We start from the raw sequence: 21,806 nt of genomic DNA on the forward strand, positions 1-21,806 counted from the left end.
CAGAACTGTAAGACATATGCAAAACACACAAGAGAACACCTACTGTTGCAAACTGAAGAAGTTGCTTTTAAGTGTGTGTGTGTGCGCGCGCATGTACAGTCTGTAGGTGTGCAAGTGGCAGCAAGGCTCACACAACTGAATATCAGCTGTAGAGGGTGTGTGCCATAAACCATAAACCACATAATACACACACCCTTTAAATACCATGTGCCCTGCATACAGCTGGTCTATAGTTCTGCTTCAGTCAATGACACCACCATGGGATGCTCATGGCTGTTGATTTTGGGTCTTCTCTTACATGTTGCTCATTCTTTGGAAATTCTGGGTAAGTCTGCAGAGTTACAATCCATCTGTTGCAATCAGCTGTTTATGTGTTCATTTTACTGGACCTTAAGCTCTTGTTTAACCTGAGGCATTTATACCCAGCAGTGCTACTGGCTTTCCTTACTGATTAGTCCAACTATAATTACAAATGAGCAATAAAACTACACACTGGATGCATCACAAAGTTCTAAATAATACATTTTTCTGCAGCACATTCCTGATTGTATGTTTGTAATGTCAACCTGGCAGGCAACTCTTTATTAGGAATCATATGCGCTTCCTCGGTGTGACCACTGCATTTTTTTTTACAGGCTTTTAAAACTAATATATGAGGTCTTTAACATTTGGGGAAAACCCTCTCCTGGCTGTACTTATTTAAAGATTCTTCCCTTTGATTTGGTGCAGTCCTTCATTCTGCAGAGTCACCGAGACTTCCAGCTGGAGATGAAAGTTTAAACGTGTGAAAGAGCTTCATTTTCTAAAGTCGAAAGTCTTTATTTGTTTACCACATCCCTAGTCTGCAGAGGAAGGTGTGCTTTGTGCCACTGGTGCATTGTTGCTGTCTGGTGAGAAAAAGAAGCCCCTGGGACTCAGGAAATATGATGCAGTAGAAGAATGTGTGATTTTTCTTTCACAGTTATTACTTAGTTTGTATCCTTAAGGTGTGCCTTCTCCATTCTTGGCTGACATTTATTTTGGCACTAACCTGCAAGGGCAAATGAATTACGAGCCCACCAGGCATAATTGAACTGATATAGCATATTTATTTCTCTTTCTTGCTTTCTCTTCCTCTTAAAAGGCTCTGGAGCCTCTCCACATTGTTTCCATTTGCTGTGATGTATAGTAAGACCAACAGCATTAACAGTGCTTGATGCAAACAGTTTAGACTGCAGCAGCCGGCTGCATATTAAGAGGTTTTCAATGAAGTAGTGCAGCAGTAAGCTGTCGTCATTTTACTCATCATGTACCTTAAGCTGAATAGAGGTTCTTGGCTCCAGCTGACTGGTAGAGCAAGCTGTGTCCTTAAGTGCACTTTGATGAAGTCTGGGGAGGAAGCAGAGAGAGAAGGGGACTTGGTATGCATTAAAGTCTGCACACTGTCCTCTCTGAGAGTGCTAAAACCTGCCAGCCTATATTAAATGCCCTCTCCTGTGAAATGCCCTAACTGTGGCTGATTTCTAAACAGTGCAGAGGACCCTGTCTGGGTGTGGATCTTCTTTTGGATGGTTTTCATTTCATTAACATAATGGAGTCCTCCATCAGATACACAGGCAGGAGACAAGGCTGCATTTATTTATTACTGTCATTGTGTGCAAGTTAACCTCTTGTCTTTTGCTTTTTCTCTGTAAAAACAAATAATTTACCAGAATTTTACAAAGTGAAGACAATTAATTCGCTTAATCTTTTATTGATCTTTTATTTTAAAAATATTATGATCCTAGGGTTTGGGGTTTCAGTTTAGGGCCTGTTAAATTCTGGGAATACTGTTTTAATTTCTTTATTATTCTAGACTGTGAGCTTTGCTTCTGGTGATATTATTACGAATGAGTCTTTAATTTCTGTGTTTATTTTATGGGTGACTTATAGTTTCCTCTGTCATCTTTCTGTGCCTGAGAGTCTTCTCCTCCCTGCTATTCTTTCTCTTTTGGCTACTTCCTTTGAGGTCTGGTTATCTTTCATGTGATGTATTAGTTTCACTTCCCGTCTCTGACTGTCTTCACCTGTGTTAATTACTTTTACCTGTGTCTCATTCTCATCCTGTTTTTCATTCTGCCGTCAGCCCTCGGTGTATAAATAGTCCCGTCTTCATCATCGTCACATTCCCTGTGTATGCTTCCCTGTGTGTTGCCCTCTGAAACTCTTCGTGTTCTCCTGTTTCCTCACTCCTTGTATTTTTGGATTTTCCTGTTGGATTGTGTTACTTTGTGGATTAAAAAAAGGAAGCTTGCTCGTTGTCGACGCAGTCTGCCTCCTCTGTTTCAAACCGAGCCTTAAACTTTTCATTTTCATCCAGTTTTCTTTTCAGTTACTTTTACTTGTAACAAATTAAATATAGTCTGTTTGTCTGTTTTAGCCTTATTTTTATACGATTTTATGTCTTTTTTTAATTGAGAAATGACTGAGGAGTTTATCACTACAGACCTAGTTAGTCTACCTCTTTGATCACAGTTTTACTTAACTAGCGACAGACAATAGGCTGAGTCAACACAACAAGTAGCATCTATCACCCTGTGCCCAGTCCTCTCATCAAACCCATTCCCCCTCAAGGCATTTCTGCTTTCTCAATGTTTTCAGTTTCAAGATCTCTGAGCTGAACTTCTGATCTCTCATTAGGTTCGAGTGAAGAGCCTTTTGAGAGCATCACAGCAGTCCTGGGAAAGGACATGTATCTGAGCTGTATCTATCTGGGTGACGATCCTGTTGACAGCAGCGGGTGGAAACAACAGATCAGTTCAAAAAAAAAAAAGCGACTGGCAGGATTTATCAATGGGAGACCATTTCAAAGAGATAACTTTTCACTCCCAGTTTCTCTCACCAACCTCACAATTCAGATTAGGGTGACCGGTGTGGAAGTAGAAGGACAATACACCTGTGAGTTTGAATCACTTGAAGATACTTACACTGGCACTGTAATCGTCACTGTAGTAGGTAAGCTACGCCAATAACATGTGATTTCTTTTCTATAATCGACTCACCTCTGTGAGAACAAATAAGCCCGATGAAGTTGCCACAAACAGTTCTAAAATTAAAAGGTGTTAACTGATGCACCACCAGATTTTAATTAAACAGATGCATTATTATCCTGAGACATGCCTATGTCACTCAACGTGTTTATTTTTCAATTTGTTCACAGTTCAACCAGAAATCAACATCACTCTGAATGCAGAGACCATAAATGGGACTCACTATCAGTCCGTGTTATGCTCTGCCATCAATGGCAGGCCTGAGCCCCAGATCAGCTGGTTGGTGAATGGGTATCCTCCTTCAGATTTCCCCTTCATCGAGGTTGTGAATAACACCCTTCCTTCAAATGACACCTTCACCGTCAGCAGCGTCCTCCGCTTTCCCACCCACTTGCAGGAGGAGGACAACGTGACCTGTGTGGTTGAACACCGGACCCTCCCACAGCCCGCGGTCACCACAGTTAGGGTGGAAACCTACAGTAAGAGCATCAGAGTTGTTGTGTTTTTATGTCCCTGTTGCTAGGTGGTGACATATTGTGTTGCATTACCACTCATACGTTTGCAATCATGCATCATGACTCAGCATCTTGCAACACAATAACTTTCTCCTGCTGAGTTTTTACGCAGCCTGTTCCTTCTCACTCTGCTCCACATGCACAGTGACAGACCATAAATCACGTTGCACAGTGCTATGCATTCATGTGGGAATGCGCTCTTCCATTGAAGCTGAGTATATGGAAGCAAAAATGAAGCAACGACCCAGTAACTAATTAATAACAGTACTGTAATATGGTGCAGTGTACAGTTTAATGGCTCAAGTCTAGCAGGTCAAAAGATGCGCACCTGCATCTGTTGACCTGGTGAAAATCCGACTGCATAACATTAAAGCTAAAAATCCAGCATCCCAGTTAATCACGATATTTTGTTTCATAGATTTCATCAAATCGTTAAAGCTGCTATAACCAATATCTTGATATAAAAAGCGCAGGACGGGGGGTCAAAGTAACGAGTCCGTGCTTTACCTGACTCTGCAGTTCTTCCCAGGTCCACTGAGCATTTTAGCATTTGGGTCATGATATGGGTTTTTTTTGTTGTTGTTTTTTTTAGGGCAGCACCTTTCTGTTTTATCCACAGCACTGCAGAGCTGCAGGAACATGTTGCATTTAGAGGGTGCAGTGCGGATGACCAACACGAGCAGAGCAGCACTCTGAGTTATTACAGAGCTGATAAAATGATAAGTTAGTTTTTCATGATTGTAAGTTAAAAACTTTAAAAAAAAAAAAATTAAAAAATATATATATAAAATATCATCTTGGTCTATGAAAGCATAATAATAATAAAAACATTTCAGATGAAAATATAGGCTAAACACACATACAGAAACCCCGAGCTCACAGGAAAGACAGATTAATACAGCAAACATCAATATAAAACCATCCACACTGTAATTTAGTGCACCTGCAAAGACTCACTCTTTAGCACAACCCTCATTGACACTGTTATAGAGTCAGTAATGATAATGAGCAACCACAAAGCAAACAAACATTATACCTCAGCAACTTTGCACTGACTGTCATGAAAGCGTGGTTACCATGATGAGACCCCTCACACTGTCAGTATTCACAGGCAAAGGCAGGACGTCAGATCATTAACTACACCTAGATGCTTTAGCTCTACTGGTATTGGACCAAAGCAAGAAAGATTTCTCATACTTTAAAAGTTTTCTTTCACTCAGGATGAAAAATTTCACCATGTCATGTACATGTCATTGCTAACTTAATAAATCTTAGCTCCTTGCTCTCTTCCCAGCAAATAAATACCCTTAGTACATGGACTGTCGTCATATGTAGTGTAGGAGCAGCTGCTGAATCCGATGATCTGCCATCCATCTGTTTACAATGATGGTGGTGATCACACTGATCAGAGACATGACAAGCTCGAAGCAACCTAAACCTGCTTTTTCCACTTCAAATCCTAACATAGAAAGATAAAAGCTAAATGCATTTAATTTTTATTCAGTAAGACTTAAAATTACAGATTTTCATGTGGTCATAGAGCAGGGGAGCTGTGGGCCATTTTTGCCTGACTTTTACACCCAAATCAGATCTACGTCATAACTTCATAACTACGTCCTACTTCATAACTTATCCCATAACCAGAACTCCGTCACAACAACTTGAATTACACAGCAGGTTGTGGTGTAGAGATAAAAGGAGTTTCTGATTACTACATATGAACACAGAAGTCTAAATGAAGCTGTATGTCGATCAGCATATTTTTGCATCTATATTAGTGGCTCTTGCTGGCTATTTAAAACACCATGTAGTCCATGAATTTCACTCACCAAAGATGCAAATTCAAAAATGAATCACACAAATTTAAAGTGAAAACCCAAGAAAACAGTCAGTATAATATGGTGGTGGTAGTGTGATGATCTGGGGCTGTTTTGCTGCGTCAGAATCTGGAACTTGCTGTGGTAAATGACCACGTTCATTCACCACAGAATGTCGGGCCATCTGCTTGTGACCTCAAGCTGAAGTGCACTTGGGTTCTGCAGCAGGACAATGATTCAAAACACACGAGGTCCACCTCTGAAGATCTTAAGAAAAACAAAATGAAGACTTTGGAGTGGCCTAGTCAAAGTCCTGACCTGAATCCGATTGAGATGCCTTGGCATGATCTTAAAAAGGCAGTTCATGCTTGAAAACCCTCCAATGTGGCTGAATTAGAACAATTTTGCAAAGATGGGAGAGTCAAATTTCCTGCACATGGCTGTAAAAGACTCATTGCCAGTTATGACAAATGCTTGATCTTAGTTGTCAAAGGAGCTTGCAAAGAAAAGTGTCTGGACTTCTTTAAGTTGCTTGAAGACGTTTCGCCTCTCATCCGAGAAGCTTCTTCAGTTCTAAGGTCAAATGGTGGAGAGTCCCAGATATAAACCTAGTGGGAGTAACCCCCCACAGAGGGACAAAAGGACCCCCTGATGATCCTCTAATCGCCTGAGCCATAGGGGATCATCAGGGGGTCCTTTTGTCCCTCTGTGGGGGGTTACTCCCACTAGGTTTATATCTGGGACTCTCGACCATTTGACCTTAGAACTGAAGAAGCTTCTCGGATGAGAGGTGAAACGTCTTCAAGCAACTTAAAGAAGTCCAGACGCTTTTCTTTGCAAGCTCCTTTGACTACGATGACCTGGATGACTGAGAATCTTCACAGACATCTTGATCTTAGTTGTTGCTGTTAAGTGTGGACCAATCAGTTAGGTTTAGGTTTAGGGGGTAATTAGTTTTTCACACATGGACGTGTAGTTCTGGATTGTTTTTCCCCTTAATAATAAAAACCTTCATTTAGAAACTGCATTTTGTGTTTACTTGTATTATTTTTGTTTGATGATCTGATTGAAGTGTGAAAAACATACAAAAAGTAGGCGATCGGAAATCAGGGGGCAAGCACTTTTTTACACCACTGTATATGTTTGGTAATAAAGCTTTAAATGCTCTCTTCATACAATCATACTAATATGTACAGCATTACAGCCTCTTACCGCTCTTTCAGTGGCAGACCTAGTAACAGTCCTATTAACGTAAGCCACACCACCCAGTTCATTTGTCCATAATACATTTCCACTTCACTGAAGCACAGCAGCTTAGGTCATTTTCAAACTGCAGTGGTTAAATGCAGACATAACTTTATGTGTAAACAGATTGAATTTTTTTTAAAGCCAAAGAGCATTAACTCACTCCAAATGTGTGCACACCCCTGTCCAGCACCCAATTTATTATGAGGTGTTAACCCACTTGCTCATTAGAGGCATTTGACTGTTGCGTAACACCAAAACTTTTACGTATTTGATAATACGTTTGATAATACGTAAAAGATCTATGCTGATTCCTCGTATTAAAGCCTGCGGTTCTCTCAGCTTTGGTTGGGTAGCAGCTGGGCCAGACATCTGCTCTCAGCTGCAGCTCAGCCAACAGATGGGACAGGTGATAAGCCTAAGTCAGCACTCTCCAAACCCAAGCAGAAGCTCCTCATGGCGTGTGTTTAGCTAACATTCAGCTCATCCGGCCCCAGCTTCCTATTTAACCAAAACACCCTGAGCCTCTACTTGCTATCTGACTTTTTAATTTGCTGGAAAAAACATTAGAGCTTGTGAAAAATAACTCTTCTCGCCCTTCTTCCTGCTCTGCAGCAAGGCCAAATGTGACTATTAAAGCAGAGATGGTACAGCAAGAAGACGGAAATGATTTCTGGGTGGTCTCTTGCATTTCATCTGGAGGGAGACCTGACACTGACATCTCTTTGGCTTTGAACACGGCTGAAGAGCTGGCGAGAGAGAACGACACAGACTCAGACATACAGAGAGTCTCAGTCCGCCTCCCCGTAACAGAATACGGGGGTCACAACATCACTTGTGTGTTTGACCATCCTAAATTTACACAAAAGGAGTCACAAGCCCTAACACTGCCAGTTTTCTGTGAGTACAATCAGTGTTGAACAAACTGCTAATGCTCAAGAGGTAACAGAGGAACAGAGTTTGTTTTTGTTTTTTTAAATCTACAGATTTGGCTCCAGGTCAGTTGTACTCAGACTTGGAAGGGAACAGCAATGACGTGGAGCTGCAGGAAGAGGAGACTGAAGCTGTTATCAGAATCGAGGTCGAAGGGAACGTGCCACGCTACAATGTTACCTGCAAAAAGTAGGAAATATTTGGTGTCAAAGGACTACTACATCAATTTCATAAATTATAGAAGCGTTCGAACTCTAAAAATGATAATTATAACAGACAGACTGCGTTATGAGCTGGCATGATGATGAAATTCATCATGTTAGGGAAGGTTAAGGTTGAGAATCTGATACAAAGTAAGTCCACTCCATTATTGTGCACAAATAATGGAAAATAATGTGCAAGACAGATAAAAATGACTTATTAAAAAAGTATGGGGAAATTGCCCATTAATGACAAAATAAGAAGTATATTCATCAGTAAGTGCTCGTACTGTGTTTGATTTCCCTATTTTACCGTATTAGGTGCAGTTGTTCATCTGTGAATCAGTGCAAATATCTAATCAGCAACTGAGTGAATTTAGGTCATGGTCGAGTAACCTGCAAAGAAACATTTGTTGGCGCTGGATGGGCTGGTTCAGATATTTGGGAAACTAACCACATAACCAAAAGAAAAGGAGCAAAAATGAACAGTACCTGCAAAAATAATATGCTTTTACAAAAATAAAAACAAGCTTCAGTCACACTTTTTTCATGTATATATACAGAGAAAGAATATACACATCCTCCACAGGATATGTAGGTAGTTTCAGTGGTGGCATATTTGGTGGCATAAAAACCACAAGTGACTGTAAGCAGGAACCATATTTAGATACATTTTCTGATTCAAATGTTTATTTATTCAAGCTTTGTTTTCCTTTTGTATTCTTATATTAAGACAAATGAAAACATTTCTGAATTCCTGCATATTTTGCATATTTGCCCTCCAGAGATGATGGCCCCTTGCCTGAGAGTGTGAAGCTGGTGGACAAGAGCCTGAGACTCCAGGGCCCTGTGGATCTTCAACACGCTGGTCTTTACAAATGCACCTTCTCCTATCAGCACCTTACAGCAGTGCTGCGGTTCAATGTCACTGTTAAACCTATACAACAAGGTAGGTGAAACTCTGCTTTGACCTTCTCTATTATCTGACTATGAAATATTGATGTGAACTCTTCTCTCTATACGTTTCCCATCAGTTCCTCCTACAATACGAGTTGATTTGCGGACTGAAGATGGACGCAGAGTGATTGAGTGCTCAGCAGATGATGCTGTTCCTGCAGCCAACATGTCCTGGCTTCTACCAGAGGGTGTGTCTGAAGACTTTTGGTTCAACTCCACTTCTCATAATGGAAGCCACTCTGTCAGGGGGTTTGTACTCCTCCCTCCCTGCTTGCCTTGGGAGCTCACTGCAGAGTGTGTGATAAATCACCCAGCATTTGAAAAACCAGAGAACAGAAGCATAACACTCCCTCTTTGTGGTATGTTCAACAAATCAACCAACCAACCCTAATTTCTTATCAGTAGCGGATATATGTGGCCATAGATTAAATTTTTTTCATCAAGTGGAAGCCCTCCACTTCCTGTTGTTTAACTTCTCTTTCCTGCACAGCTCACCCTAACATCACCGTCAACATCAGCACTGAGTGGAGACAAGGTCTGAAGTACACAAAGGTGCAATGCTCTGTGGACAGCGCCCCTCCGGCAGCAGTTATAACCTGGCACGTAAGGAACACCAACAACAGCATCGATAGCCTGGTGGAGACCAAACAGCAGGCTGATGGTCTGGTATTCGCTCGCAGCTCTGTGCACTTCCTGTCCTCTCTCTATGCCGGTCAGAATTTGACTTGCATAGTAAAGCATCCGAGCCTGGAGGCAGAAGAGGAAAGAATAATAAACATCCCCATGCACAGTACGCTAGTCATTTCTTAGAAATATTACCTTCTATGACACAGACAACCTCACGCGGTTGCTCATCCCCTTCCTGACACCCCCCTTTTCTTTTTCAGAAGCCCCCCTGCTGAGCGCATCTGTGGTGAGACAACAAGACTCTCATCTCTGGCTGGCAGTGTGCAAGTGCATAGGGGAGTGTTTCGAGACAAACCTTGCATGGGACCTTCCCGAAAAAAACGAAAGGCAAACCTCCGTTCACTCAGAATATGAAAGAAACTCAATGAATCTCAGGGCGACTTATGAGTTTCCGCTGAACCGTCATGAGGGGCAAAACCTGACTTGTGTGTACCATTTTGAACCAGGGGTCACACAGAGAAGGACTGTTCATATGCCCAGATACTGTAAGAGCAACAGAAACAATACTCGATTGAACACTAACGCACAAAGTTCATCTTAAATATTTCTACTGTTTTTTTGCCAGATATCTCTTCTCTGAGAGTCCTGAACTTCACGACTCCTCTGCAAAGCCGCTACAGCGATCAACCTGTTGTATACAGACTGTCCCTCGACAAGAATCGTCACAACCAGAAAATACTGCTCGAAATTGAAGGCAACGTGCCAGAGTACGAGCTCAGCTGTAAGAGGTGCTGTATCCGGTGTTTCAAACCACCTGTTCACAATGAGGAAGCTGAACATAGTGCACTGCACAAAAATCTGGGCTCCCACAATTAAGAAACAGTAAAACAGTACCTTTAGTACCAGGTGCATTAACTTTCCTACTGTTGTCAAAAAAACAGTAGCCTGTCCAATTATAGTCTCAGCTGGCAGGAGGTATATCTGTTATCTACCACCTAATCATGATCAGGAAGTTCCTGTGAACACACAAAATTGAGTGTTCCCACAGTAGTAGAGGAAGTAGAAGAAGCAACACATTGTCATAGAGCACGATTTATTAGGGGGTATTTTACCGTTTAAATAAAGGCAAATAATTACCCTGGTTCTGTCCATTTGTACAGTTTTTGTTGATTTTTGTAACCACGTGTGAACAACTTTTGTAATGCAGAGTAATGTGCAGAGATTTCTTAACCAACTTTCCACCTGTTTTCAGTCTTTCAGATGATTTTACCAGCTAAGAAATGATCTGGCATGTAATGTCTATAATGGAAACTTCTACACTTTTGGTTTTGTTTTGGGGTTTTTGGCACAATGTGAAGCGTTAAAGTGAGCTTTAGGGATAGTGGTGCAGAGCCAGCTTAGCTCTTTCCCTGCTTCCACTCTGTAAGCAAAGTTAAGCCAGTTACCTACAGCCTCCTATTTACTGTACAGACATTAGAGTGATTAGAGTTTTATTTTTAACCCTCAGCAATACAGCGCATGGCTATATTTCCCCAAAAATGTCACTTAAAGAGAAACTCAGTTGTAAATCCCTGGTATTTCAGGAGTGATGGCTCATTTGTGCAAACGGAGGGATCTGCGATGATCTTCCAGTCAGAGCTTGCAGAGCTGAACAAAGGCCTGTACACCTGCTGGGCATCCTTCTGTCACCACACTGCTACAGTCAGCTTTCAGGTGGAAGTCACAACTAGGCTTGAACAGCTCGGTACGTGTCTGCCATGATGGGCTTTTGCACTCAGAGGAACATGACACAACAGAGAGCTCCTGATAATATCGGCATGCTTACGTGCGTAACCAGTTTCACTGTGAGGTTTTCTGAGATGTTTAGCTGATATCAGTTTCTTTGTGTGCTTTGTGTTGCAGCTCTCACATCCATGATTTGCATCTCTTCAGCATTAGCCCTCGTTCTTATCTCTGTCATCATCCTCTGTGTGTGCTGGTGAGTTAAGCGCTTCCACAGGTGACAAACAGCAACTCGGCAGGTGATGCGCTGACGGGCAAATGAGGGCAATGTTGCCGATGGCACAGAGTGTACAGAGAGTACTAGACAAACAGGATGTGTGGATCGTTAACCCAACTAACCAAAACCCCAGTACCAAGCTGTTATTCACAAACAGGAAGTAATGTGGCTGAAGCAGACAGGTGCCTCTGCCACCACAGCCCTGCTTGCAGACAGGTAGAGGCTGTTAGGCAGTCAGAAAAACAGATTTATTTTCCAGTTTCCTGTTCTGGCTTTTAGCGGTGTTACTTCTGGCAATTTGTGCAGCAGACTGCTGTTCGCTGGCCAATTATCATCACCGACACTTTGCAAAAGGGAAGGTGAAATGTGCAGAAGGTCCACATGTTCGGAAGTTATTAGTATAATAAAATTCAAGTTGCCATTCACCAGTGGAAAAAAATCCACAAATTCATCTCTTAATCCTGTTGCTGTTGGAGAAAGAGTCACATCTTTTAGTACTGATGTGGGATATCTTTCACAGTCCTAGAACTGTTAATGGTTTCTGCCTCCAGAAGCTTCCACATTTCCACATTCACTGCCAAATCTAACTTCTCACAAGAATGTCTGTCAGGATCAGATCAAGCCCCGCTGTGAATAGAGCTGCACAAGAGTGGTTTACAGGTTATTTCAATGCGCCTGTCACTCTGACCGGAACATTTGGTGAAGGTGCCATTGGCTGACGGAGTCTAGGCGCGTTATCCCATGCTCCAGTGGGAGGGTCCTGTCAAGTTAATTTGGGAAGGTCAGGCACCCAGTGAACAACAAGAAAACATGACTCCCCACAGAGGAAAGTTATTTTGGGACTAATGTCAACCCCCCACTCCTCTTTCCCTCATCTCCAGTGCTGCATGGGGACATTTTTTTTGTCAGCAGCAGGACATCACTGGGTTTGTGTCACTGAGGTCGCAGTGTACAAAGTGAGCGTCTGCTTTTGACACCAGAGATCAATGATGAAGGCTTGGGTCACCACTCGTATTCATTGATATTCCCGTCACATATAATGCATTCACCTCTGCAGCTTGCTTATTTGAATTGACTCGGTGTGGCCAGTTATGTCACAGTGCCATCTAGTGGTGAAATCTCTCAAAAAAAATTTAAAACGGGTTTATTTAAATTGAACTGAATAATTGTCTTTGGTTCACCAAGTCACAAATCAATTTATATAAAAAAATACTGATAGTCATCAAGAGTCATTCATTCATATACACACATAAAACATTAGCAAAACTACAGAAATCACATCACAGCATCTTGTTATTCACTATACTAATTGGATTTGGCACAAAATGCATCCTATAATGTTGTCCTGGGGCCATTTGATCAAATCTGATTAAAGAGGGCGTTCTTAGTCAGCAATAGACTGAGCTCTCTGTAAGGCAGCAGTGTGATACAGTTTATCTAATGAGATTTTTCCAGCTGTTCTGACAATCTTGTCCAGTTTGTTCCTGTTTGCCACAGTCAGGTTGCCATACCAGACTGAGATAATTCACCATCAACCTCTGTTTTTTGTTTTATAGTCAAAGAAACAGCAGGAAAGAGCACAAGGTACATTTAAATATGATAATTTTCTCCAGCTTTGCTAAGTGTCTCAAATCCAAAACTAAATTGAACTCTTTTCCTCCGTATCTCCATCTGTCTCCACATAATTCAGGAGGAGTATCTCTCAGCCTTGACATCCCTCATGCAGGACCCCGGCTCCCCTGAGGTGAAAAAGCCAGCAGTAACAGAAAAAGACAGCAAAGAGGGCACTCCTATGGTCAATTACTCCATAGTCATTGACGTCAAGAGTACAGTGTGAAGACAACAATGCTTTGCGGGGCTTTTTAAACCACATCCAGTTGTGCACAAACTAGGTGTGGCATCTTAGTGGAACTGTAGCACTCTTTTTTTCCAAGTGTTTTGTTTTTCTGTAGCATTGAAGTAAAAAACTGTGTATGTATATATCCTGAATAATGTGAGATTTTGAGCAGATTAGCATTGATGACTTTACTGTTTAAACTAAAGACTGTATAAAGGATGTACGTAGTCACCCCTTGATACTAGACTCCACATTCTGAAGCCTCTGTGTTAGCGTAACCACAATAGCTTTTTGAGCCATGACCTCACATATTTGTACTAGAGGGTGGAGTGCTAACAAACTATTCATATTCATAAATTGTAATATATCTGGTAATTAGCAGTAAGTCACAGACTAATAAAATACTCATTAGGCCATAATACTAGACTCCTGCAGGAGACACAAACCCCTATGGGAAAATTAAAGCACCTGCCCTAGAGAACAAGGGGGCAGCTAATAGTATCTTTTTATCAGGCCATAATACTAGACAGCACAAAAAGTCCAGTTCTGTGACAGAACAGGTTACAACTATGTCTGCAGACCCACACAACGTAATAAGATGGATGACTTATTTAAAATAATTAAATACCAAATTAAATACAAAATGCATCCACCCTTGAGTTGTTATGAAAGGGAAAAGCATCCATAGAAATCAAAACTGTTTTGTTTTTTTTCACCATCCTGTAAATATTTCAACATGAGTCACTCACTTTTGAAGCACTTAGGAACTGCAGTTTGGGGCACCTGCTGGCTTTTTTATTCAAATGCATAAAATTTGCACTTTTAGAAAAAAACGAAATCTTACTTGAATTTTTCATTATTACAGTTTCTTTTCAGATGTATATTTTTTTTTGATCTGTCAATAAAGTGATTCCAAAGTAAATATCTTTCATCTTTAACTTCTTAGTTTTAACAAACTCATTACAAGCACAGCAAACAGTCCCACATACTGATGACTGTCACACTGCTCCAACATGAAAAAAGTCCTTCTAGTGTCTTTGCAATGCTTAATTAGTCAGGACCATCTGCTACGACAAAAGGAGTGAAGCTATAAATACATTTCTGTACTATGTGTGATTCAGATGTAAATAGACTGAACTGCAGCTTCTCTGCAGCACTGTTATGCCCTCTTGTGGAAAATAATTATGGAGTCAGTTGTTTGTTCATATAGAGTAATTGTAATAGGGTTAGGGAACGACATGTTGGGTCTGAAGGATCACAGACATCACACACAGTTATTTTTAAAAGTTTATATTTTTAAAGACTTTTAAAGGTTTTCCCACAGCAATTGTAGCACTTACAGAGTTCTCTTAGAAAACTCTGTCACCAAGCAGCCTCGAGTTTCATTTTTGATTTTGTACCCAACGCAGTGACTTACTCCAGGACTGTAAAAACATTTCTTATTTACAGTATTTGAGTAAACAATACAATCAATGATCTGTGCATTGTGTGATGAGAAAATGTGCGTCCATGTTGATACTGATGATAAAGACTAACAGACCTCTCTGTTACATGAAAAAAAAATCACGTATCTATAACAAAATGCAAAAGGAATAATCAAAAATATACCAAAAAATATGATACATTTAAGTGTATATTAACTGTGACCCCGTGAAGCATTGTCCAGTTATGTACTGATGCACAGAGAAGTTTATGAATTCCTATTACATCTTCATCTCTTCTTGTAAAGACAAGGCTTCAACTGTAGTCCAACTTTCTTCAGATTTTCTGGAGTCTTTCCCGTCTTCGCAAATTCAAAAGAGTAGAAATGACTATTTTCTGTGTCCTGAAAGGAAGAAAAAGACAAAATAACGGTAATTCTAGCAGACAAACATGAATGTTTAAGCTATTACTCATCACGTGGTCCAAGTGTTCTTCAGACTCAGTTGTTTAGATGACATTGATCTACTTGTGACAAATTTATTAAGCATTTTTCAGCAACAGGCTCTTAAAAAGGACAACGACAAAAGAAAGAAAATACACCTGAACACAGTAAATATTATATATTTATATGTTTAATTCAGACCTTCATCTTATAACTGTGACATGCTTTAATTTTTTCAAAGAAGGAAGAAGTACTTGTTTTCCTGTAAACATGGTCCCAAGCATCACCCCTTTTTCTCACCTTCGACACCATCTTGAATCCAAGACTTGACAGTGCAGTGATGAAGTTTCGCACGTTGTCGAATCTGCTTGCCACTTCTGCTATTTTAAGGACTCCTCTGCAACAAAGGTGCCAAAAAACAATGAGAAACACAGTGTGTGCACGACATTAAACACATGCATATGCAGAATCCTTGTCACACCTCTTTTTTAGCACTCGATTGGCCTCTGCTAAAAAGTCCGCCAGATTGGTCCCCATGAGGGACAGGCAAAACACGGCGAGGTCCACAGAGGCGTCATTAAGAGGCACCTGCAGACACGGGGCGTTTCATTTTAGTTCCATTTTACGACAATCGCAGTGCAATTGTGTCTGTATTTTGCAGAAAGACACTCACGTGGGCCATGTCACAGACCGTAACCAGCTCACAGGTGGCTGCCAGGTCAAAGCTATGAACTTTGTTCTTCACGCTGCGCGCTATTTTACAGTCACCACAACCAAAGTCGGCAACCACGAGAGAGGAAGGTCTGCAAAAAGAAAACAGTACAGTAGATGTGTTTCTTTTAGTCAGAACTGTTGTCTTCTGACAAACCGCTGATGTTAACGAGGCAATCTTCTCACAGCAGCAAAACCAGGCATCGATTAAACACCCACAGTGCAAAATTATCAGCTGCGTGAGTCCTCGCTGTCGGGAGTGTGCAGCAGAGTAATGTCTTCTGTTTACCGTTTACAGCGGATAAATGATGTCAGCATCCGGAGTTCTACATGAAGAATTCCTTCTTACTCTTGAGATGAACAGAGATGGTCTGGAAATGTTTTGGGAAAAGTCTGAAAGTAACAGTGTACACAGCACACCGTGCTTTCTGCTCAAAATATGATGAATCGTTCAGATGTTGAGCTGAGGTGATTAAGAATCTCCTGTCTTAAGCAGTTTTACACATGCACTGCAAACATTGAACTTTTTCCAGACATTACCAAACACAAGTGCGTGTGAGAACACAAATGTTTGAAGCAAATGAAGCAGATGTGATCTCTGCTGCAGGTGAATTTATGGTGAGCCAGTGGGTGTCTCAACCCCACTGCATGCTCTATGCAGACAGGAACCCAACTGAGGATTTCCATTAGTGTGAATATGATGCCTAATAATGACAGAAACCCCTCCCTATTCTCTTTTTTATATATGCACAATGTCACATTGTTTAATGGCACACAGCTCTGTGAAAATCGCAGCCTTGCTGTCCAGTCCTTGTGCTTAAGATGGTTTGCAATTCAGGAGAAAGTTGGTTTAAAGGGAAAGGAGATAAAATAGTTTGTTTAGACAGGTGACGAACAGAGCGGCTTAAATCAAAAGTATTATTTTGAAGGGTGAATCAGGCAAAGCAACTCTAGTAAAGTCCAAGAAAAAGTATGGAGGTGGAAATGAGCATCAAAGACCCACTTTAAAGATCATCCTGTGATGAAAAGATCTTAAAGCACAATTCCATCAGTGCACAGTTTGACAAACCAACCTATTCGGTCAGACAACACACTGCAGTGCAGACATTTAAGATTTAATTTTAAACCTTTTGTGCTCAGAGGTCCTGTTCAGCTTTCTGGAGCTTTTCCCTGCCTCCAAGGGACTTTTTCATCACATGAACTTGTCTTAAAGAGGTGGGCTTTGTTATCATCAGGTTAATTGTTTCTGTTTGAAACGCTGCCCAAGGATTGTTATAGCAAAGCCATTATCAGGCGTTCTCACACTTTCTTGACCAGAGAGCACTTTAAGTGGTCTATGCTCCAACCCCCAATTCAATTAATGCTAAAGCAGTTTAAATAAATGGATATTCCCAGCTGTGCTCTTTGTATTCTAAAACATTTCAGTGTTTATACTTCATGGATATATTACCTGATTGTTTCACAGTCATATCACAGCTTCTACTGGCCCAAAGGTTAAAAGGTGTATGCCAGCTATAGGCATACACATTTGAAAAATTTGACACAATTTTATAAATTTGTAATCATGGAGATTCCTTGGTTGTGGGCAAAATTCTATTTCATGCATTAGCATCACAGAAAATTGAAGGCTTCTCACTTTTTCTGAATATAAGAGATGATGGCGTCCACTGGATTGGCGGGCCACCTCTGAACCTGAGCCGTGTAACCTTTGTGGTAGATCCAGAAAGCCTGTGGGTCCTGCTTGAACATACGCTTCGCCTCGCCGCTGGACGTGCTGTACAAAACTTCGTTAATGTAGCGGAAACGAGCGGCCTCCAACCGCTGCTCCATCCGGGACCTGAGGGAGGCAGAGCGGTCTTGTTTCACCTCTTCCTCTGACTCTGCTGGCTTATCTTCCTGCTCTGCAGGAGTCTCGTGGTGCTCGGTCTCCTGGCTGTGCAGCATCCTCTGCAGCTTCTGTCTTTTCAGACTCTGAGCTTTGCTCTGCTCAGGTTTCAGTCTTTTCATGGGGAACTGCTGCTGATTCACTTTAATCTCCACTGCAGGTTCACATGTTTTCTGTTCTGATCCATCAGCAGAAGATTCAGGCACACATTTCTGAACTGGGACACACTTTGTTTCTTTCTCATTACTCGCCTCCTCAGGGTGTTTCTCATTTTTCTTTTTTTGTTTGTTTTTGCCAGTGTTGCTGTTGCTATGTGAATCAGGTTTAACTACTTCCTTTAGTTCATGTTTACCCACAGACTTTACTTTATTTACTTCCTCCTCAGGCTGTTTCTGGCGATATTTATTTTTACATTTCCTCTTGTTCTTCATTTTGTTTTTCCACTGTTTTCTGCTGATCTTTTCTGTGTTCTGTGGATTGTTTACATTCACCAGCAATTCAGTCATTTCTTTATTCTTCTCCTCCCCTGAAGATGTGCCATTTGCCTTTGAAGATCCTTTTGGAAGAAAACAAAAAAACAGTTTAGTCAATATTTTACACTCAGGAAAGATTGAGGCTGGTACTACATACTATGCAAAAGTCTTCAGTGACCCCTAATTTCTCCCAAGTTTTTCTTCCAAGGAGCCAGACTTTTGCAATGATGTAGTGATCTTGAGCAATAGTTCTCCGGGCTTTCTGAAAGACTTAAGTCTTAAGTTTTTCTTTGGACATTGGCTGCTTCTTCACTCATTTCTATCCTTCCACCTGACCATTTTCAGGGCAAAGAAAGACATCTAACACAACTAATTTTGAATTGTTACTTGCAGCCTTTTGCAAGAGCATAATTTATCCCCATTTATTGAATTGAATCTACAAAGAAATGCCAAAGATAACACAGATTGACAGACATAAAATAGTATTTTTGCACCACAATGGAGAAGCATCGAGAAGGTCAGAAGGTGTTGCACTGTGTCTATTTGGCTCTAGAGAAAGCATATAGTATGGACAGAAGTATGTGAAGATCTCCAGGACATGAATGAGGACACAGAGACTGTGGTGGGGTGTGCGGTAAGAGGCACAGATAGGTTTAATGTGGTGACTGGATTACATCTGACTCCCTTTTTGTTTCCAGTGGTGAAAGATGAGTTTAGGCAGGATTCTCATGGACAATGGTGTTTTCAGATAACACTGTGATCTGTAGTGAGTGTGTGGAAGAGAGCCCGGAGAGGTGGAGGACAGAATACATGAATGAGAGGGGCACATGTGTAACAGTGAAGATGCAAGAAATAGAGGTCATGAAGGTGGACAAGTTAAAAGACCAGGGCAAGATCATCAAAAACAACAGATAACTAGCAGAGAGTGCAGGCTGGGTAGAGACAAGTGACAGAAGGACAGCCTGAAACGTGAAAGGGAAATTTTTTAAGATGGTAGTGAGACCTGCTGTGATGTAGAGTTTTAAGACAAAAACATAAGAGGCATACCTGGATGTGGCAGAGTTGAAGATGCTAAGATTTTCACTGGGAGTGAAAAAGTTAGACAGGATTAGATATGAGCATGCTGAGCAGTTTAGAGATAGGGTTAGAGAGGCAAGGCAAGGCTGAGATGGTTTGGACATGTGCAGAGGAGGGATGCTGGACATATTGGACAAATGATGCTGAAGATGGAACTCCCAGGCAGGAGAAAAAGAGGAAGAATTCAGAGGACATGCAGAGGGTTGGTTGACAGTGGAAGATGCTAGGGACAGGGTGAGATGGAAACAAATGGCCTGCAGTGGCGACCTCTAAATAGATGAACTCATTTCTCATTTTCTTAAAAAAATACAAAGAAATGAGATGTGATTCAAGACTTTGCACAATACTGTACATCCAAACACTCCAATTACAGATGCCGGATTAAAAACTCTAAAGTGGCAAACCACCGTGTCAGATTTCTAAGCTTATAACCAGCTAATTACTCACCAGCTTTATTGTTTTTCTTCCTCTTTTTTGGTGCAGGTTTCTCCTCCTTTAAGATCTGGTCTGTGTTCTCTTGCTGCTCCTCTGTTTTTTCTGCAAGTTTTCTCTTTTTTCTTCTCTTCTTCTTTGTCCTAATGTTTGATGGAGCTTCTTCGGAGTCTTCATCACTGTCCTGTTTATGGTTGTCGCTCTTCCACTCTGGTACTGACCCCAGAGTCTTCAGTGTCCGCATCAGGCTGCTTTTACCCACAACCCTGGGCTGATCAGAGGATCACAGCAGGTTGAATAATATATTTTTAAAACGAGTAGCGACTACCATAAGTAGAAACATAGTAATGCTTTGCGAGAATAAAAAGTTTTCCGTAAGCGCAAAAGAAACACGTACCTTCACATTGATGCCATTGCTTGTCTTCTTGGTGTTACTGAGGGCAGGTTTACTCAAGATCTGACCCTCTTCTTCATCATTCCAGTCTTCATCCTCGTTAAACATGTTTCTGTGTGTCCTTTTAGAAAAACGCACACCTTTGTAAACCACTACTGGAGATGAAAAACTCTTTCGAGCGCACTTCTTTGCTATCAGAGAGTTAACCTATAGTCCTATATGATGTCTGAACTACTCACGAGTTTGTTTCTCAGGCAGCAAAACGAGTTGATTTACGTGTCAGAGGAACTCTTCCCGCTGTTTGCATGAAACCTTTTTATCTAATGAACGTGTAACTACACGTAATACCTAAAAGAAATAAAGTTATTCTCAAGCAAAAGCCACGTTGGTTCAGTGTCATGCGCGTCAGGGGAGCAAAACAGAGTTACGGGCGCACATAACTGACGTAAGCACACTGGAGATATCTGGGAAATGGCGTTTTCCGTGATGACGTGGATAAACATTCAGCTTCTCTTAATTTTAAGGATTTTAAGTTGTATTATTAAAAACAACTTAAAAATAGTTAAAATAAAAATGCAACTCTTCAGTGGCTCCAACGATTTTCAAGAAAATATAGTTTTACAAAGATTTCTCTCACCAAACATGTCTCTGAATAATCAAAATTAACAGTGTTTTTGTTAGGATCTTATAGATATTTGTAAGATCCAATCTAAACAACAATAAACAGACGGACTGACTTAAGTAAACCTACATATCAAATACACAATATATTTGTTGCATAATTGTTATATTCTGTAATTAGGGACACGCAAAAGGACACATTGGGTTTAATAAATAAAATTAAAAAAACATTTTTCCTTTTTACTTGAAATTTGAAACTTACTTTACTTGAAATTATTTGTTTACTTAAAACTAGTAAATTAGACGGAGGGAATGATTCCCAGACCACTGAGGCCATATGTATGTTCTTAATCACCTGTAATAAAAAAAAACTTTCTTAAACATCATATTACATACCATGCAATATGACAAGAAATGTTGTGTTTAAGGATGGATTTTCCCCTTTACAGACCCCAAAATGTGTCTGTAACATGTCTTTGTGCTTATGATTAGAGACAGAAGAATGGAGAATTTAAACTTAATCTGCAGACACTACAAACAACAGACAGTTTTATTTACATGTTTACCGCTTCAGTGGACCCACTAGGAAAGCTCCTTCCATTACATTGTTCATTTGTTTGCTTTTAAATGAAATAAGTAGAAAGCCCTGTGTCACTTCAGAAGGAAGATATGACAATTTAAACTGACCCTCTGTAAAACTCAGATCCTTTACAAGGTTCAAAACGGTGCGTATGTGTGTGTGTGTCCTTCATGAAGGCCTACCTGGAGGAGATTAGGAACCTGGAGACCTGGTGCCAGGAGAACAACCTCCTCCTAAATGTCAGCAAGACTAAGGAGCTGATCGTGGACTTCACTAAAAAGCAGGTGAGGAATTATGAGCCCCTGATCATCAATGGCATGCCAGCAGAGAGAGTGGACAGTTTCCGGTACCTGGATGTCCACATCACTCAGGACCTGTCATGGTCCTGCCACATTAGAACCCTGGTTAAGAAAACCCGACAGTGTCTCTTCTTCCTCAGAAGGCTTAGAGATTTCCATCTGCCACTGAGGGTGCTCAAGAACTTTTATTCCTGCACCATCGAGAGCGTCCTGAAGGGAAACTGCACCTGGTTTGGTAACAGCACCAAGCAGGACAGACAAGATCTGCAAAGAGTGGTGCACTCGGCCGAACGTATCATTCGATCAGAGCTTCCTGACCTGCTGTTCATCTA

General features: G+C 41.0%; 2 protein-coding genes across 2 annotated transcripts; one reads left to right on the top strand and one right to left on the bottom strand.

The window, feature by feature from the left end:
* The first annotated feature begins 203 nt into the window (after positions 1-203).
* On the top strand, positions 204-14,026 carry si:ch211-149e23.4. The gene is made up of 14 exons (XM_005937522.2): positions 204-325; positions 2,659-2,973; positions 3,179-3,487; positions 7,201-7,485; positions 7,572-7,707; positions 8,504-8,667; positions 8,753-9,034; positions 9,166-9,465; positions 9,563-9,847; positions 9,928-10,090; positions 10,886-11,046; positions 11,205-11,280; positions 12,858-12,885; positions 12,992-14,026. Exons 1-14 carry the CDS (start codon positions 259-261, stop codon positions 13,136-13,138), a joined length of 2,718 nt encoding a protein of 905 aa, XP_005937584.1. The 5' UTR covers positions 204-258; the 3' UTR covers positions 13,139-14,026.
* Positions 14,027-14,412: 386 nt separating this feature from the next.
* rrp8 (ribosomal RNA processing 8) lies at positions 14,413-20,412 on the bottom strand. The gene is made up of 8 exons (XM_005937521.3): positions 20,214-20,412; positions 19,978-20,095; positions 19,596-19,851; positions 17,350-18,154; positions 15,676-15,805; positions 15,484-15,590; positions 15,303-15,399; positions 14,413-14,963 (listed from the first exon to the last, which is right to left on the bottom strand). Exons 2-8 carry the CDS (start codon positions 20,080-20,082, stop codon positions 14,850-14,852), a joined length of 1,614 nt encoding a protein of 537 aa, XP_005937583.1. The 5' UTR covers positions 20,083-20,095; positions 20,214-20,412; the 3' UTR covers positions 14,413-14,849.
* Between the last annotated feature and the right edge of the window lie 1,394 nt (positions 20,413-21,806).

This window comes from Haplochromis burtoni, unplaced genomic scaffold (assembly GCF_018398535.1).
Source record: "Haplochromis burtoni strain Fernald_Lab_line unplaced genomic scaffold, NCSU_Asbu1 Contig_234, whole genome shotgun sequence".
Classification (NCBI taxonomy): domain Eukaryota; kingdom Metazoa; phylum Chordata; class Actinopteri; order Cichliformes; family Cichlidae; genus Haplochromis; species Haplochromis burtoni.

Coding starts and splice junctions, on each gene's coding strand:
- si:ch211-149e23.4 (XM_005937522.2), top strand. CDS start 259: ATGGGATGCTCATGGCTGTTGATTTTGGGTCTTCTCTTACATGTTGCT. Junction 3,488..7,200: donor AGTTAGGGTGGAAACCTACA/GTAAGAGCATCA, acceptor CCTGCTCTGCAG/CAAGGCCAAATGTGACTATT. Junction 9,848..9,927: donor TGTTCATATGCCCAGATACT/GTAAGAGCAACA, acceptor TTTTTTTGCCAG/ATATCTCTTCTCTGAGAGTC.
- rrp8 (XM_005937521.3), bottom strand. CDS start 20,082: ATGTTTAACGAGGATGAAGACTGGAATGATGAAGAAGAGGGTCAGATC. Junction 15,806..17,349: donor ATCTCTTATATTCAGAAAAA/GTGAGAAGCCTT, acceptor TTCTTTTTGCAG/ACCTTCCTCTCTCGTGGTTG. Junction 15,400..15,483: donor AATCGAGTGCTAAAAAAGAG/GTGTGACAAGGA, acceptor CCTTTGTTGCAG/AGGAGTCCTTAAAATAGCAG.